Genomic DNA, 19,113 nt, shown 5'->3' on the forward strand with positions numbered 1-19,113 from the left:
CTTCCATTCGAACTTTGCAGGTCTCGGCTTCAAAGATTGCTCCATCACAACAACACTGACACCATACGGCTTCTGCTCGTTTCCATAAGTTCGTATCAAGCTGGCTCGATTTCTTCTGATATTCTTGCGCCTTTTGGCCCGGCGATACATTAGGATCAGCACAAACGCCGTTATAGCTGCAGTAAAGACTGCGCCTACAGCTATGCCCGCTATCGCGCCGGGTGGAAGAAACATTGCATATAGGTTGGTCGGAGTTGAGGACCTTGGGATCTTTGTCGGAGTGATGTGAGTCGCAGACGGGATGGCGGTGGCTACGATCGTTCGATTGTTTACGGCGAGTGGATCGGAAATATATCCTAGTCTTCGATGTGGAAGAGTCGATTGCGATAGTGTATGTATGAACGTGGCCATGGATGTCTGGGAGTAATGAAATGTTGATTTTATGATTGTCGACGACTTACGCAGCGCACTATTCAATACAGTTCCGGCTCATAGACGAACGGCGAAAAGCACAGCTACTTGCACACCATCTCGCATGCCACTTTGCCGTTCACAAAGCACAAGGAGAAATGATTCGTAAGATCAATAGTCGTTCATTTCCACATCGCGCCGATCTGACAAGGCCTATTATTACCAGCAACTTTAAGCGGAAAACTCGTTAGCATATATTACTTCTTTAGGATCGTAAGGCCTAAGGTGGTCTGAGATCAGGCTGTGCCTGAGCGTTGAAGGATTCGGCTGACATCGAGAGCGATGAATTCGGAGTAAATCTGACCCGCGCGCCACGACGCATGGTACAGAAAAGGGGATTTTTGTATCGTTGGTGGCGTTGTGTAGGTACAGCTGTCAGCTGCATATGAGTGTTGCAAGCTCCTACGATTTATGTACTCTTTTGTTTTCGATCAGGAGGAAACACTTACAAGCATGGTAAGAGGAAGAGAAAATGGGTGATGGCATACGAAGTCCGAGCGTTGGACAGGCGCTAGAACGGAAACGGTATTAGCGTCAGTCTCATGCACAGCGGTATCCATGGAGGGAAGCTATATTGAACGAAGTATGACGTTCTCAAGGATTTGAGCCTTTGATCTCACCAACAATATTCGATGGATAAAGGGGTTCGCATACCTCTAAAGTAGAGGGAAAAGGGTATATTATAGAAGCTAAGGTACGCGCCCGGGCATCCGCCTCCCACCAAGCGAGACAGCTTTGTAGGGAGGAATCGGAGGGTATATGCCCAAGTCGCTAGAAGTAGAAGTTTAAAAAAACAACAGCAAAAGCCCATCCCATCAGTACCCCGTTCCAGGTCTGGACCCTAACCTCGTGCCGTATTCCCATACCTATGCAAACTCCAGCCCATCCACCCATCATAATCCTGTAGTCATAACAAACGCAAACCATCTAAAAAGCAACACCTACTGCTCCCGGGCTAAGCGTCATCAAGCTTCTTCTTCCATTAACACCAACATCCTTAGCACTAATTTCCATACCCTTGAGCAGATCAAAGTTGGGGCTCATAGGCGGCTTCTCATTCATAAAACCCCTTGTACTTCTTCCACTCAACAAGCCAGCCTCGGCAGCAATCTCCTTCTCCTTGACGAGTGTCAGAGGCGCAGGAACACGACGTAGCTTTCTAGGTGGCGAAGATGTAGCGACGGTGGAGAGGGAGTTGGTTGGCGAGGATGAGCGGGTGGAAGGGTAGGATGTGGAGAAGAGTGTAACGGTAGCTGTACCGTTGCTCTCTTGGCTTTCCTGACGTGTGTGTAGTGTGCGTGATCCTGCAGTCGAAGGACGCGAAGGTGAGGTGGGAAGGGCGGGATGCGGTTCGCACTTGTAGAAGGAGTCGGCAGTCTTCGGGGTTGTAGGACGCGAGCCGGATGCCAGAGTGGAGGTCGAGCGCTTGATCCAGGCTCCTAGCCGGGCGATTGGTGTAGTGGGTGTGGCGGGTGGTGGTGGTGTAATGGGATTCGAGTTCAAGGGACCGGTGTGGGAGAAGGAAGGTGGTGCGAGCCTGAGTCCCATTGTTGCCCGGCGGGCTGGGATGTCTGCCTCTGGGGTGGTGGGAAGCGGCTTGAAGCTCAGAGGGGCAGAGAACGCAGAGCCGATATCCGAAAGGGTTTCAGAACGGACATGCATGCGCATGGATGGCGCAATGTAGGGTACGTGGTGAGACGGAGAGGGTGGAGGACGGTTGACAAGCGCGGGTGATTGAGCGTTCGTGCGATACGCGCTTGCACGGCGTTCCTCAATGATGGTGTTTAATTCGCGAATAGCATCATCTACATCGGTCTTTGTACGACGGAGACTGCCTGGTCGAGAGGACGGTGCAGTACTGGCACGATTGCGCGATGGCGATGGTAGACGTGAAAGTACACGAGCAGGTGACAAGGTACCAGATGTGCGCGAACGCTGAATGGTAGGCTTCTCAAGTATCTGATCACCAGCAATCTGTGAATGCTCTGGAAGGTATGCCAGTGTAGGCGTAGCCATAGTACCCATGGTGGTTCCTGAGAGTCTCCTCTCGTGCGTGGTGGTACTCTTCTGACTTTGAACACTGCCCCGTCGAGATTGCCCACCAACTGGTTTACGTTGAATGATGAAGGAAGGTTCTGAAGATATAGAGCTCGTACGTGAGTCTCTCACCCGAACGTGTGCCTCAGCAGGACGCTCTAGCTGCGATTGTAGACTATCCCATTCATCTTGACCGTCGAAATCAGGCAATGGAGATAGATGACCACAGCCGTTGGGAAGATAGATAGACAGCTCAAGGGGGCGAAAGCTACGACGGCGGCGGATGGGCATGGAAGCGTCATTGAGCGTCGAGGGTATATCATCAAGACCATCGAAGTGGCGGAAGTCAGTTGGACGACTAATGCTGGGTCGAGAGTGTGAACGCCTTGGCCGCGCAAGGGTCGAAATGCTCGCACGAGATGAGGCACGTGCTGCGTATTCGCGACTGTTGGAAACCCATTGCGAGACGTGACGGCTCATCGACTGGCTCGTTGATGGACGCTGTTGTATCGGCTCAACGCAAGGCTGTGGTACGGGTCGCGGTTGTTCATAGCATATCCGCATATCAGTTTCGCCTATTGATCAAAAGCGTTAGCATCATGTTAGATTAATCGAGATTACCCCATATGGTCCCAACATATTGGAAAGGTGTTGGAAACCATCGTCCGGGTATAGTCGCGCATTAACAATATTAAGGAGAACGCAAGAGCTGCATGATGCATCTCAACAAGAACGTTGGAGTTGAAGATCAATAGTGAGCTGTCGGCGAAAACAGACAAAGGAGACGACGAAGATGTTGAGCGCGAGAAGAGAGCGCAACAAGAACTAGTAGACATGACGATGAAGAGTGAAAGGGAAGTTCAGACATACCAGTAGCTCTCAGCGGGTCGCTTCCATCGTTCGCAAGGTCCTCTTTCGATGCACAGCATCCAAATTTGATGGCCAGCCATGGGGACCTTGGTTCCTTCTCTTGTACCCTTCCGTAATTCATCTTCTTTTTCTGCTGTAGACCAGTACAGCTAACAATCCATCATCAAAACAACCCAGAACAGTCGAACGAGAAGCGTGGTAGAGAATGTCGCGCCCGAAGAAGGCAAAAGCAAAGACTAATAGATACTAGGAAGAGGGTAGAAGAAGGCAGGAAAGTATGGTAAGGATGGAAGAAAAAGGCTGACTGCGCGAACCATTCGGATAAAGTCGCAGCTTGTCGACGAATGTGTTGTCCCGCAACTGGTGGTTCGCTTCTGAAATGCGCAAGCCTGTAGGTTCTGGCCGTCAGGAACAGCAAACCACTCGCAGCTCACAGGACGACAGTGGCTCGCATGTTATAGATGAGGCCTGTCCCTTACCTTTCCGTAGGCGCCCAATGGCAGCGCACCCCTACCATGGTGGTTGTTAAACTCACAAGTTAGTTCGCGTTGAGGCTTGCGTGCATTGAGTTGAGATGGTAGGGTGTGGGGTTTGATTGGCCAGGGGAATAGAGTAAGCGCTCAAGGCAGAGCGGAGACTTGCAGTAACGTGGACCAGTGACAAGGCAATAGCGCTTGCGGCTTGAAACTGCCAGAAGCCTTGTCGGCATGTGGCGTGCTGGGTTCCCCTTCGTTGGACAGTCTGGCATCAGGGCTGCTGCTTCATATCGGGTATGTTCGAGCATGCGCACAGTTGTCGCGTCCTCGAGCGGATCATCATGACAGTGCGGGGATGCCTTGGAACACTGGATGCTGTTTGCGAAGTTTGAAACATGCGCAACGCAACGAACGTCATTGTTTGAGATTTTTGCAGAGGCAGATTCCGATAGATGATGGTGTTGTTGAAATTGATGAGGGCCGAATGCTTTGTTCGGTAGTTGTAAATCGCGTGCACGCCCGACCCATCGGTCGTGGAGGCTCTCGCCAAGTTCCCTCCCGCACTTGCGTACATCGTAGGATCCGCGCTGCAGCGAATCGGTTAGCTTGTCGTCACTTCTCACAAAATACCTTTTGGTTAGCAGTGTGCGATTGGTGAGACGAATCATTCTTGAAACAAGCATAGAGAAATTCGCAACTCCTCTCTCCCAATCGAAATCAAGAGCGGGCTTTTCTTGTTTCTCAAAGCATCTTTTCGTCGTACTGAGTTTTGCTGGTGCCAGCACATCAAGGCAGACCTGGACGCCTTACTCTGCAGAAGCATCGCACGCGAGACAAAATCTCCACCTGCGTCTCGATTGGGAATACGACACAGACATCCACTAGGGCTTGGATTGATAGGCTGCATGTTTTGGGACGACAGCGGAAACGTATGCACGTCGGACCGCAAGCTGCGCTTGTTAGTTCAAAGTGCGATAAACATCTTCGTGGTCAAGGTTTCGATTTTATCCGACCAAACAAGGAAATCGCTGACATTCTAACGCCGCAGAAAATATATCGCAAGGTGTAATATGTGACATGAGCTGGGGTATAAAACAGATCGTCGGCCCAAAATCTGACGAAGTAACCTTCCAGGAAATCGGAATCGTAGATGCGTCATCAGTCGGCATTCCAAGCGTTGCGCTCTTCCCTGAAACTGCCGTAGGACGGGCTGGGGTGATCATCGTTCTCGTCCTCATCTTGCGTCTTCTGATTGCTGACATCGCGTGATTCCCAGTGATTGGCTTCGCTGACGATGTGTGGTTTGATATCATTCTTTCTCTGCTCCTCCTCGCTTTGGTTCTCCGTGAACGGATAGTTCAGGTTATGCTCAGCTTCTGGGTTCTGTGGCTCAGGCTCATCTGGGTTGAAGCCCTCTCGAACCTCTTCTTCTTCGCCCGCCTGGTACGTTTTGCTGCAATCTTCATTAGTCTCATACGCCACCCCGGATGTGGAGAGCAAACTTACACAAAGTGCTTAGAAGGAACTTCGTTCCATCCCGGACCACCTTCCTTGCGTGCCCTGACACGATCGACTTCCTCAGCTTGATGATCCTCCACGACAAGATCCACAAGTTGGCTCTTGTCAGATTTGGCTGAGCTTGAGGAAGACGACTTTTGGCGGAGAAGGTTGGCGAATGGGTCGCGCGACTTGGAATGAGATGACTTTGAGCGAGAAGATTCTCCTTCGCTCGAATGACTGCGCTGTTTGCCCTTGTCTGCAGAGTCCTGAATGTCTTGAATCTGGCTCTTCCTTCTCCGTTTGTTTTCCTTGGTGGGTTGCAGCAGGTTCCGGTTGGTCGATGCGGTCAGAATGTTCGGGTCGGCGTACATGCGGTCTTCGCGAGACGGACGGTGAGCTTCGATAACGGGATACTGCAGCTTGGTTAGATCGAAACCCATCTTTGAGAGGTGCCTACTTACGTTCCAGTCTCCGAACTCGAGTTCACGAGCGTTATCATATAAGCGCTCTTCCTCGGCGTCCAGGTTGGGCTCTTCGACCGTGTCTGGTGTACCGTACTTGGCACCCTCGCCCTTGAGAGCCTTGTGTGGCCCGGGGCTCATGGCTCTGGCGCGGCTCGATGTAACTTTGCTGAGGAGGGGCTCATGTTCTGATCCTTGTCCAGGCTTAGGGATCCAGTACTTGCCCTTTCCTCCTCGTTCATATCGCATGCCCTCAGCCATACGTGCAGCACGCGATGATGACTCCTCGTGTGCCAAAACGTTGTCGCGCGCATCAAAGTACCGATATTCATAGTTCTTACCAGCAAAAGTTTCTTTGGTGTCTTGGATGAGATCCAGAGGGCCAAATGCGTCACGCAGAGCGTACTTGACGGGTAACCGTGCGGCAGAGATGGTATCGTCGGCATAGTCGTGCCAGGAAAAGGCATACCAATGGGCAAGTGCAAAGAGTGGCATCTCGAAGCAGATAAGAGCATCCTGTATAGCAGCGGCCAAGTTATCGGGGCTGTAGCCAGGTACGTCGTCTGGAATGGCTCCCAAGAAGACAAGGATGGAAAGGAAGAATCCTTGCCAATAAGAGGCGAAGATGATGCCTTTGATGCACAGGAACTTGGGCATGGGCCGGAAGGGCTTAAGATCGGTGGACATGCACACCCAGAACATGGCGAGGGCGTACAAACTGATCGTGATGCTGACGTTGTAGATCATGCCGCTCCAGAAGTAGCCAGAAGTCCATCCTATGTATCCTTCCTGGTATGTACCGGTAGCCTTCATGATGATGGTCGCCACAGACAGAAGAGGCTTGACCCACGTGTATTGCAAGATTCCACGCTTAATGGCGAGGAAGGTGTGTGGGTCGGATATGTCGATCTTGGAGCAGACGAGGTTGAGCGGCCACGGGTGGGATACGGGCGGGCGGCCGGTCATGAGGATGATGAGGGCGCGTTCGCCGCCGATGAAGTTGATAAGCAGCTGGAGGAAGGTGTAGATGGTGAAGGCCTGAGCCATGCGTCAGTGATAGTTGCCAGAGGGAGAGATTGTATGTACCTCGTAAACGTCTCTGAAGGGCTCCACGTAGGACGCTGCAATCGTCGACACCAAGCTGGCCCATGATGCGCCTGCGTAGATGGGGACCCTTTATGATATGAGCAATGACATACGACTGCTGGAGAGAGTGCATACATGAGCAAGATACGGATGACATATCGCTGCAGCACCGGTTTACGGTAGTTCTTCCTATGTCTTGTTCAGCATACGGGCGCCAGCGGTCGGCCGGTTCGCTCTCACGTTTGTAACCAGACAGCACTACAGCTACGTCAGCTCGAGTCATGCAAGATAGAGGCTCTACCACCTACACGAAAGTAACTAGACTCGCGACAAGAGCGCATACGCCTGCTACAATGATGACAGCACGTGCAAAGCGAGCACCGGTGCCGCCAGACAAGTCGGCGCCGGTAACGTCTTGTGGGAGGGTGCCTGAAGCCATGTTGGGGCGGCGTAGGCGAGCAAACAAACACGAAAGAAGTGGCAGTCGCAGTCGTGGGGTCAGTAGGGAGAAGAAAAGGCAGACGATGGTACTAGCGATGGATCGCAGCCATGGTGTGTGCTGTCGACTGCCACCCGGTGTCGTGCGTGTGGTCTTGTGCACGTTCGCCCTCCACAGTGTGGTAGGTTTGCGGAGAGGCAGAACAGGTCCAAGCTCGGTTTTCCTGCACGGCGCCCATGACGCGCATCCTGCGTGTCGCGCCTCGAACATCAATCGGCCCTGTCCTTAGCACTTGGGTAGCGCCATCTCCAGCTGCTTCATAGTGCGTGCACTTCGACGGCGCGATACCCACCCCGAATATCTTGAAATATCAACACCACGAGTCAATGTCGCCAGAGTGAGCAGGAGCCACCCCTTTGCTCCTTCCATCTCCGCTCGCCACGACAATGCGCAACTTCTCCCTCGAGCCATGAAGACGCCCACTCTCCTTCACATAACGCGCTGCAGTCATGGCGTCCCGAATCGTCGCGGAGCCCCTGGACCCGCGCGACGGCTTCAATTGGGTGTTCCTGGTTGAGCTGCTCATCTGCGGCATCCTGACCATCTTCTTCCTCTTCTACTTCAACCGCCTCTTCGCGACCCTCGTCTCCTACGGTATCCGCGCATACACTTGGCGCACCTTCAACGCCTACATCGACATCACCTCGCTGCAAATCTCTCTACTGGGCGGTCGCCTCTTCTTCAAGGATATTCGCTATCATGGTCATAACGAGACAATACTGGTTCATGGCGGATACATCACCTGGAACTATTGGTTACGGAGGGTCAAGGACGCGGGTGTATATACTGACGGCGACCCTTCCTCGGAACCCGACACTAGCAGCGAGCGTACACCAAGCACGCCCAGGAGCCGGTCTGACAGTCGAAGTGGGAATTTGGACAAGGCAGAAAAGGGAGGCAAGCAGACGCGGAAAGAGCTACCATGCCGCTTTTCCATCAAAATCTATGGAATTGAAGCCTTCATGTACAACCGGAGCCCTGCGTACGACGGTATCATAGACGCGGTCAAGAAGAAGGCGGAAAGCGCTGCCCAGGATGAGAAATCGCCCGAGGGATCCGTGGCCGACTACGAGAAGACCGAGAAAGACGAGCATCATCGCCACAACAAGCTGAAGAAGCAGCATACCGAAGGCGACAACAACGTTACCCGACCCGTTACCGGCCAATCGACCTCGTCAAATCCCAAGAAAGCCGACATACCAGCCTTCCTCAAACTCCTCCCTGTTCACATCGATATAGTGAAGGGCGCCATCGTCGTTGGAAACGAGCACACGCTGGCCGTTATAACTGCTCAATTCGAAAAAGCGACTGGTACCATCGATGCGTCTACATGTGGCCCCTTGGACGTTTACCAGCAGCTTTTCAACTTCCAAGTCACGCATCCCGTCGTTCATATGAAGCCCAATCCCGATTACAAGATTGGACAACTCGACTCAGCTGTACAGTACAAGCAAGAAGCAGCTGGAGGTGTACCAGAAGATTCCATAATCGAGAAAGAGGCACGGCACAGGAGACACTGGCGCTGGCTGAGGAGAATTCCAAATTTGGCTGGAATCTTTTCCAGAGACTCAGATTCCATCCATACTCACACCAGGTCAGGCACCGCTAACAATCCACCTTTGAACTCTCAATGGCACTTCCCCGGTCGCGAACGGTGGAAAGGCCTGGCAAGATACCTCGACGATACCACCAACGACGGCCACGGCGAGTGGGATGGCATCGAATACGCCAAGACGTCGTTGATTGCTGACTGCCCTTGTGTCAACGTCTCCTTCTACTGGGACGTTCCTGGCCCTGTACCAAACGATATCGACCACAGCAGGCACATCGATCCCGCGCGACCGTACGACATCAACGGAAGCATTCCGCCCGACTACGGCATGGACATACAAATATTTGGAGGCACTATAAACTATGGACCTTGGGCAGACCGGCATCGCGGCATCTTCCAGAACATGTTCTTTCCTGGCAATCGTGTGGATGCTGTCCCAGCGACACCCCTGAAGGCTGGCGACCTCCGTGTACAGACCGTGTTCAAACTTTTCCTCAGCATCGAAAATGATACCGTGTTGCGCATACCGATCCGCGAATCATCCAAGGATTGGAAGTGGAAGGGAAAAGCACACACGTTGAATGCACGCGAAAAGCCTGGGGACAAAAATAAGAGTAAAGCAAAGGCATACCTCAGAAGGGGAAAGCGAAGAGACAACACTGGTGCGCAAAATGTTCGCCCTTTCGCATGGATTGATGTCAAGATAGCCGAGCAAACCACCGTCAATTATGTCATGGATATGTATGCCTCAAAACAAGGATACCAGAGCAAAGTGGACGTCGATATCGCCAGTACTGAGATCTCGTCCAGTGTCAATCATGGTCTTTTGTGGCGCTCTGGCGCCATTGCGCTTGACTGCGACCTTTCTAATCCTTTAGGTTGGAATACATTGCGGAAATGGCTGTTCAACATCAAATGTCAAGATTTGGAGTTGTTCCTCCTCAGAGATCACATGTTTCTGATCATGGATCTCGTCGCTGACTGGGGCTCGGGTCCGCCGCCCGATTACTTTCTTTTTGTGCCTTTCCAGTACCTGCTCAGCGTTGACTTCTCCAACTTCAAGTTGTACCTCAACACCAACGACTCCAACATAATAAACAACCCATCTGACCTGGAAGACAACAATTTCGTTATCCTGTCCGGTCAGAACTTGCAAGGAGATGTATCCATACCACTGGACAAGTTCCGGCCACTTGAAAATGAAATCAAGTTTGACGTTAAAGGTCAGAATCTAGGTCTCGAAGTTTTGATGCCTCAGAAAAACACATTGCAAACATTCGTACAATCGCCAAAAGTAGCGCATCTGGGCGGGCTTACTTTGAGCGGAAGTCATACCTTCATGACTGAGACATCGCCCATGAATACCGACAGGCTTTTCATGGACATCCAAGGTCATAAGCTCAACCTTGAACTATACGGTTGGCTCATCCATCATTTCATGAAGATCAAAGACAACTACTTTGGCGATGACATGCACTTCAAGACACTGGAGGAGTTCCAGGGGCTACCAAGTACTGTTCTAGCAGCAGACGGGACCCAGGCAGACATACAACCAGCCAAGCTCTCGAACGACCTGGACGTAATACTGTCTATCTACGCGGACGAATCATGCGTACTACTACCTGCCAATCTGTACGCAGCAGAGCGTGGCATCCGAGCCGATCTCCCGTTCGCATCCGCCGATCTGAGGTTTACCAACTACTACATGGATCTGATGGTCAACTTTAGTCCTATCAGTATCTCCCTCGGAGGCTTAGTACCAGACGCTGAGGTACCCAACGAATTTACAAGCGGGCCTACCGAGCTCTTTGTTGACTCCACGATCATTTTTGGACATCGTCTTTTTGGACTCCCACCGATCGAGCCAACCTATTTGTGCAGCTGGGAATTCGAAGTAGGAATGATCACGGGCGATTGCACATCCGAATTCGTCGAAACTGCAGCAGGAGCAGCGCGCTCCTTTGGGTTTACTCTCGACGACGATGAGAACACGCTTCCTCTGACCGAAATTCCGATAATCCATGATGCTACTTTCTTAAAACTGAAGACACACGACATCAGCGTCTGTGTCCACATCGCCCAGGAAGCGTTGTTGCTCAAGACGAGTCCCGTGAGTCTCAACTTCAACGATCTCGCTGGAACTACATTCTCTCAGAGGCTCAATGTCTTGATACCGGACTTTACGATCAGTGCCGTTCCGTCCAAGTCCGTATCGCATCATAGAGCGCGCTCCAAGGAGAAGGAAGCTGTCACTACCCAGGCCTATCTTCAAACCACTGTGTCATTGAATCTGTTGACTCGGAAACTGGACTTTTCAGAGGAGCGCGCGCAGCAGCAGGCTCACATGCGGTTGCACGATAAACGGACTAACCGCACTCGCTTCATGCTTGGTGACGAGCGAGTCTCGTCTTCACATCTAGATGACACGAATCGACAGAATCTGCGTACACCAGCAATGCAATACCCGGACGTGCCTCATCCAATCTTCTTGTACCAGCCGCCTCACCATGCCAGTTCGATCACATCGTCCAAACAATCCTCGACTGCTTCATCCTCCAAAGCGCGACGAATGCACCCAAGTAGCAAGCGATCGTCTCCAGCCATGTCGTTTTCCAGCAGCATCAGATCTGCGGTCAGGCGGAAGGCAGACAAGACGACTGCAGGTAGCAGTGATAGCCGGACCCTTCTGAGTGGATCACCAAAGCCGACGGACTCAACTCACCGCCCCTACTCGTCCTTCAGGAATGATGAGCGTGTCGAGCACGACTGGACTCCTTCGTCTGTCGCACTGTCTAGCAGTCTCGCCGTACCCTATTTTCCGTTTGATCAGATCGAACCGGATCTGTCAGATGTTCCTTCCTTCCCTACGATGCCCTCTAGCAATAGTTTCCTGGAGGTGGACGACGTTGTCTTCAACGATGTGTCAACGAAGCATTTGGATGAGAGCTTCGCCCACAGTAGCATACTGATTAGTGCAGAGCCAGGCATACGCGTCTTTTGCACCCCAGAATTTGTCACATGTGTCTCGAGCCTAATCGAACTAGTTCAACCTAGGCGCCCTGAAGATCTGCTGGACGACTTCCAAGTCAATGTCATGACTAAGATCCTTGAGAACCGCAACCGATTAGAAGGCAAAGGCAGCTCAGTCGAATTCAGTGTTCGCATACCTTTTACGCACGTTCGATTCCAGCACACTTTCCAAGCTCACTCCATGAATGAGACGGGGCAGGATCAGTATGATATCATCCTGAACAAGCTTGCGCTGGCAGCAAGGATCAAAAAGTTTCCTGGCGAAAGAGCTGGTGAGAACTCGCTTTCGTTACATACCACTTTGGGCTCACTCGGTCTTTCCGTGACCGAGCGCGATCTTTATGACATGGGTGGAGGAGTTGCTATCCAGGCTGAAATCAGGGACGTTATGTTGTGGATGATGCAATGCAAGGAAACTTCGGTGAACGTCTCTTTCAGGTCGTTAGAGAACGCCGTGGCAAGCAAGAAGGTCGAGTACCTAGCAGCGCTCATCCACCGGACGACTCTTTTGTCTGAGAAACTGATTACAAGATTTGCTGAAGTCGAGCAAAGGCAACAACATCGACTACGCTATCTCGCCTGGTATCTCACAAGCGTACAAGACCAATACTCAGATCCCGCCTTTCTTACTAAAGCATCTTATGCCCTTCGAGCGGCTAGAGACCACCTGCGGAGTCACGATTCTTGGAAGATCATTTCCCGATTTCGGTATACCTGGCAATGTCTTCCACAGGTCGAGAAAGACGCTATTCTTGGCGACTGTTCGCAGTCTGATGTGGCATGCCCTGTCAATGCTGAAGAAAAGATCATCGGGATGTGGGATCAGTGGCGTACTTGGGATCTAGCGCATGTAAAGAAGAGCCTTGCGATGAGGCTGCTTTTCGGACATATCGAAGAGCCGCTTCCAACCTCAGACTCCGCACCTGTACATGTCGACATCAGGTCAGCAGAGATCAAGTTCATCATTGACCCTGGTCCAAGACAGAGCGAAATATCTCTAGGTCTCCTAGTCTTGAACATCGTCTTGCTACCCCCAGCGCAACCTGATGGACTGATGGTGGTAGATGCCGGCGCTCTGAAGAAGTCTACAGTCGTTCAGATCAGCTCCGGAGATACGTCACTACATGTCCAGTGGGAGATCTGCGAGCTTGCAGAATCATTACTAGAACTGTTCCAGAAAGAGAACTTGAGAGCAGCGAAGAAGACGAAGGCCGCAACCCCACCATCAAGACAAATCTCGAAACCTACATATGACCATGATCTTCAGGTGGTATTCGCAACAGATAAGGTCCAGATAACGCTGGACACTATCAACCTCCGGAGCATCAACACGGGCAGAAGCATGCGATTCTCTTTCCTTGATGCAGATAGTAGAGCATCGGAACTCGGAGAGATCATGTCCGCTCATCTTCACGTCGACGTTGCTGTGAGTGAGCTGTCATCTCGATCCCGGATTTTGGCCAAAACGCAGTTCGAACAGCCGAGTATCTACTTTGCCATGATAGAGCACGAGGGCGAGAACAAAACACCCAATGAGATCAAGGTAGCAGCCGCAAGCCACAAGATTATTGTGAAGGTGCAAGAGGACATCTTAGGCCTCATTGAAGTCGCGGACAACGTGCTGAAGGACGAGGCCGCGTATTTCCATCGACAATCAGCGAACATGAAGCGATTTACGAGCACGACCCCGAAGGATGACAAGCCCGACAAGGTTTCCACTCAGCTTCCCAACATCTCACTCGCACTTTTCATGGACGCATATCAAATCGAAATTGCTGTTCTTCAACCTCTTGGATGGTCGATCACAGGCTCGTCCGGACGTATCGCTGTCATTCCAGCCTTAGGCAAGCATGTCACCTTGCAAGTAGACTACGACCTCGAAGCGAACTTCCATCGGCTATACAGTACGTCGAAAGAAGGTTCACACGTTATCAGCTCGCTTGAGCTACCTCCACTCAATGGAAGACTGTCAATTACCCAGACCGAGAAAGAGACCAAGGTTCTGGCGTCCGGAATCGTCGACAAGGTACATGTCCAGGCTTCAGAGATCCAGTCTTTCGTCGCGACCCTCAACAAACCAGAAATGTCCCACATGTTCCAGGCGGTTCAAGATGATGTCGGGGTTTTGAAGACGCATATTGAGGAGTTGTTTCCACCTTCAGCAAGCTCTCCAGTAGTCAAAGCTCCTACGTCTTCACCGGATATCTTGTTCGATGTGCGGATGACGCTGCACGGAATGCATGTTTCAGCTAGCGCCCCTGGCCAGCATCCAGACTCGCCAACGGCAAATCTCGCGTTCAGGGTATCCACAGTTCAGCTTAAAGCCACAAACATCGATTCAGATCAGAGCATCATGATGTATCCCGAAGCCGTGGTGCGGATCCACGAAGTTACCATCGATATGAACCTCAAGGATCAAGACTCGGTTCGTCGATGTGGTAATCTCACGTTCGGAGCCGTTTTCCAGGCAACTACCGAGAAAGACTCTGAACCTACCCGCAGGGTCTATAGCCTCCGAAGCTCGGGTCTGGAAGTGAATGTCTTCGCAGACACTGCATCAGCGGTGGTAGACGTGGTGAATCATCTCCAAGACAAGATTAAGGATTTGGACCTCTCCAAAGAGAAAAAGTATCTACGTCGTCTCCGGCACACGAAGAGTAGAATCTCTCACCGACGTGACCGGAGTCTCAAAAGCGATGCTCATCAAGACTCCGACAGCATCAGCTCAGGAGCCCTCTTTACATCGACGTACTCTTTGGAACTCCTTGACCTACAAGTCAGCTGGATCGTTGGAAACTCTGTCGCTCCTTTCCCGCAAAACGAGATTCACGATCTTGTGCTTTCTTTCGGAAAGATCGACCTGTCAACACAGAAAGACGATGCCGCGCGCTTGATGGTTGAAGATATGCGGTTACAGATGGTACCGGTGTCGGCGAGTAAGAAGGTGCGATCGCTCAACTCAGCGTTATTGCCCAAGATGGTGTTCAACGTAGCGTATGCGTCCACAAAAGATACGCGTAAGCTAGCATTCTATGCTGCCGGCAAATCACTCGATCTCCAGCTAGACTCACACTTCGTCTTACCCGGAAACGTCATTGAGCGCTCTATTGCCCTTGCTGGTAAGAAGTTCCGCAAAGCTTCTGCTAATTGGAACATGACACCCACGACGACTGGTGCACAACGAAAGAATCCTTTCGGAAACAAACGTCTTGCATCGCTGACCGCTGATGTCAATTTTGCCGGAGCTGTTGTACATATCCACGGTAGTGATAAAGCGCCAGTACAAGGCGCTTCCGGTCGGGCTCAGCAGAAGGGACGCTATAGCCAGTTCGTAGGAGACGAGTCAAAGAGCAGTATGGCGTTACGAGCTCCAGGTGTGGCAGTACGCGTCGAGTATACAGATGACGGGAACGATCCTTCTCTGAACGCCGAGCTTCGTGTTGATGGATCAACCAACACGTTACTGCCGACTGTCGTGCCTATCATCATCGACATATCGGATAGCATCAAAGCTGTAGTCCGCGAAAAGGATGACGATGATGAGGCTGCATCACCTGAACAGTCTCAAGACCAGTCAAAGCCGACTGCCAAATTACTCGAAGAAGACAACATCATCACAGCAGACCCTACCACCATCTTAGGCAGGACAAGACTCAACTTGGGACTTCGGATTTGCAAGCAAGAGTTCAGTCTCAGTTGCCAACCCATTGCTCGTGTCACAGCGATCGCCAAGGTCGAGGATATATACATCACGGTCAACAGCGTCAAATCTCAAGAGCATGGTCACTTCTTTGCTGCGTCAGCCACGTTTGAGAAACTGGTGACTACTGTTCGGCACGTATACTCTCGTGAGTCTACGTTTAGTTTGGACATGGAGTCTATCGTGATTTCCTTGATGAACAGCAAACATCTCAGCGGCACCAGTGGTATTTCGGCGATCCTCAAGATCAACCCGACCGCTCTCCAGATCAACGCGCGCCAACTGCAGGATTTCCTATTATTCCGAGAAATCTGGGTGCCGCCAGAGATCCGTCGGGCTTCGAAACCTTCGTCACCAAGCGCCAACTCAGAACCACAAGAGTTTCTCATACAACGCTATCAGCAAATCGCTGCCGGTACCGCTTTTCCTTGGAATGCGAATGTGGCTATCGCAGACGTCAAGGTTGATTTAGATTTGGGTCAATCGATCGGAAAGTCATGGCTACACATTCACAACTTGTGGGCGTCGTCCAAGAAGACCACTACCTCGGAACAGAACCTGTGTGTTGGTGTTGAGAAGATTGGTATCGAAAGTACGGGTCGCACGAGTGGCTTCATTGAGCTGCATGAGACTAGAGTACGCACGTCGATTGGATGGCCATTACAAGAACCAGGCACTCGTCAAGCACCACTCATTCAGGCATCAGTTGCTTTCCGTCAGTTACGTGTAAGGACTGGGTTCGACTTCCAAGCTTTCGTGATGGCAGATATCGCAGATTTCGGCTTCCTGATGTACAACGTCCGCCCTGAGGGTGACGATACACAAGATCGGCTGGTTGCTATACTTGACGGTGGCAAGGTGCACGTATTTTGCCATGCTACGAGTGCTGCACAGGGTCTTGCACTATGGCAAGCGATTGAACGGCTGATCCAAGAGAACCGACAAGCGTACAAGCAATCTCTCCGAGATATTGAGAAGTTCCTGCGTCGCAAATCATCGTTGCCTGAGCCATTCACACCCCCAGGATCGAACAGTCAGCTTCTTACAAAGCCGGACAAGGACAACTTCAAAGCACCCATCTCACTGCATACCGATGTTGTCGTCACACTACGGTCAATCAGATTTGGTGTCTTCCCATCAACATTCATAGACAACCAAGTCCTGATGCTGGAAGCCGGCGATATGCAAGCACGCTTTGCTGTTGCACTCGAGAAGAAGACCAAGATTCACTCCAGCCTCGGCATGACGCTTGGTCAACTTTCCGTCGCACTGGCTTCCGTACCAACACCAAAAAAGAGCAAACCCGTGACCGAGCTCACAGTTGAAGATGTGTCGGCAAGCGTCAGCTCCGCACGTGGCGGCACAATTCTACGTGTACCCAAGGTCATCGCTACAATGCACACCTGGCAGGTACCCAAGGGAACACACATCGACTACCTGTTCCGTAGCTCGCTCGAGGGCAAAGTTGACGTTGGCTGGAACTACTCACGTATCTCTTACATACGCACCATGTGGTCCAACCACTCCCGCACCCTCGCCTCCCGCCTTGGCAAGCCACTTCCAGAATCCAACATCAAGATTAGCACATCCCAAACCCTCCAAGACGATCCGGATGCCTCCGCTCCCGACCCCAACGCCGCCGGTAAGACGGCGATACCGTCCAACCGCCCCCGCGCTCCCTCCGTTTCGCCAGACGGCCAGGAGAAAATTACTGCTGTAGTCAATGTTCCACAGTCGCGCTACGAGTATACGCCATTAGAACCGCCGCTGATTGAGACGCCGCAATTAAGGGATATGGGCGAGGCGACGCCACCTTTGGAGTGGATTGGGCTGCATAGGGATCGCCTGCCGAATGTTACGCATCAAATTGTTATTGTTACGTTGTTGGAAGTTGCCAGGGAGGTGGAGGAGGCTTATGAGAGGATTCTGGGGAGCAGCTAAGTGGAGCATCAAAGGCGTTTATGCCTTCTGAGTTTAATTATGTAGAATTATTGGCAAGGCGTTTAGAGTGAAGGGACTGGTACATTGGGTGAAATGGCGTTTCGGAAAAATCGTCAGAGTTTGTGAAAATATCTAAATTAGCATGTACATACTTATTGGCGCTATTGAAAGTTCAAATAGTGCCGTTTTTCCTGAACAACCAAACCGTTCTGTGTGCTCAACTAGGTTTGCTATGAAAGGAAGGAGACGCGTCGCGTGATGACGTCACGCGCTGATGGCTCGCCAACCGAACGACGAACCCTCGATCTGCCATATTCCTTTCTTCACGCTTTGATCCCAGTATTTGAGCTTCCGTCTCAACGATAACCAGATGGATGCAATTTCTAGGTCAAGGTCACCTTCGTAGCCAACATATATGCTACGCCAATTTACGCGGATCACCTGCCTACCTTCGCGTATGGAATCACCAAATCTTGTACCACATACCAGCGGATCTCAAGGCGCAAGATGCTCTCCAAGGCAAAACTTCGGGTTTACCAATCGCCAATCAAACTTCGTTGCCTCTCTCGTATCGAGAACAGTCTGTTGGACCGGCCCTTAACAGCGAGACCACATGAACTTTTCTAGTATATCTCGACTCCATCGGAGCAACACACCGAAACCATTTCGTCGCGTCGTTGGAGATTCTATTGGCATTGCCACTCTGCCAAGGAGCCCTCGAAAGTAGCTATAACGAGGTGGCGCATATATCCATGGACTTTACGCTGCAATCGCAGACCAACGACAAACACGTCCGGTGAACATCGGCAGGCTGTCGGATAGGATCCCGCCAATAATTGTGTCTTCAGCACTCATGGTACAGGACGGAGCCTATGACACTCACAAGGCGCTGTACCGGATATGTGGGCCATGGGCTGATACGAGTTATGCGGCGTACGATCTTGCTGGTGTCAGGAGCATGTCCCAGTTCTACAGATTGCGCAATTGTCCTCAACATCCATCCTGCTGTCACAGCGGGCACTTAGCAACCGGAAGATCTCCAAACGCAGTCCATCACCTGGAGAACATTGACTCTTCTTTTCACCGGTAACCTGGAGTGGGATACTATTTCTTTCTGGAATCGGCTAGGTGCAGACTTAGGTAGGGCTTAGACAGATGAAGCTCGTGTCAGCGCTATTCGGTATCCTTGAATCTTCGTACTACAACCTGCGCCTTGCCTTATATCCGGTCTTACACGAAGACCAATCACGATGCCTCTAGCTTGTCACGATGTCCTTATCTGGTTCGCGCATTGTGTACAGCCAAGCTGATCTAAAAATCATCGCTTACAAGTGCAGCCCCGCGGATGTAGAGTAAGCAACTGAGCCTCAGACTTCGATAATATAAGACCACGCTTCGCTCACGTTCGCAGGTCTCGATCCGCATGGAAACCGCTACTGAGTTCGAGATCGCGGCTCAGTCAGTGGTGTTACTATAGGGTCTTCCTGCGT

The 19,113-nt window shown here is 51.5% G+C and overlaps 4 protein-coding genes across 4 annotated transcripts; 1 reads left to right on the forward strand and 3 right to left on the reverse strand.

The window, feature by feature from the left end:
- Positions 1 to 1,039: 1,039 nt before the first annotated feature.
- On the reverse strand, positions 1,040 to 3,707 carry CC77DRAFT_167838 (hypothetical protein). The gene is made up of 2 exons (XM_018530410.1): positions 3,379 to 3,707; positions 1,040 to 3,083 (listed from the first exon to the last, which is right to left on the reverse strand). Exons 1-2 carry the CDS (start codon positions 3,497 to 3,499, stop codon positions 1,399 to 1,401), a joined length of 1,806 nt encoding a protein of 601 aa, XP_018384909.1. The 5' UTR covers positions 3,500 to 3,707; the 3' UTR covers positions 1,040 to 1,398.
- Positions 3,708 to 4,742, reverse strand: CC77DRAFT_167837 (hypothetical protein). Its single transcript, XM_018530409.1, has one exon. The coding sequence runs from the start codon at positions 4,535 to 4,537 to the stop codon at positions 3,917 to 3,919; it is 621 nt and encodes a 206-aa protein (XP_018384910.1). The 5' UTR covers positions 4,538 to 4,742; the 3' UTR covers positions 3,708 to 3,916.
- Positions 4,743 to 4,839: 97 nt separating this feature from the next.
- On the reverse strand, positions 4,840 to 7,488 carry CC77DRAFT_1021598 (DUF300-domain-containing protein). Its single transcript, XM_018525292.1, has 7 exons — positions 7,210 to 7,488; positions 7,142 to 7,159; positions 7,037 to 7,090; positions 6,902 to 6,989; positions 5,816 to 6,853; positions 5,361 to 5,767; positions 4,840 to 5,307 (listed from the first exon to the last, which is right to left on the reverse strand). Exons 1-7 carry the CDS (start codon positions 7,338 to 7,340, stop codon positions 5,013 to 5,015), a joined length of 2,031 nt encoding a protein of 676 aa, XP_018384911.1. The 5' UTR covers positions 7,341 to 7,488; the 3' UTR covers positions 4,840 to 5,012.
- Positions 7,489 to 7,587: 99 nt separating this feature from the next.
- CC77DRAFT_1021599 (hypothetical protein) lies at positions 7,588 to 17,858 on the forward strand. The gene has a single exon (XM_018525293.1). It carries the CDS (start codon positions 7,850 to 7,852, stop codon positions 17,621 to 17,623), a length of 9,774 nt encoding a protein of 3,257 aa, XP_018384912.1. The 5' UTR covers positions 7,588 to 7,849; the 3' UTR covers positions 17,624 to 17,858.
- Positions 17,859 to 19,113: the final 1,255 nt, after the last annotated feature.

This window comes from Alternaria alternata (assembly GCF_001642055.1).
Source record: "Alternaria alternata strain SRC1lrK2f unplaced genomic scaffold CC77scaffold_13, whole genome shotgun sequence".
NCBI classification, from domain to species: domain Eukaryota; kingdom Fungi; phylum Ascomycota; class Dothideomycetes; order Pleosporales; family Pleosporaceae; genus Alternaria; species Alternaria alternata.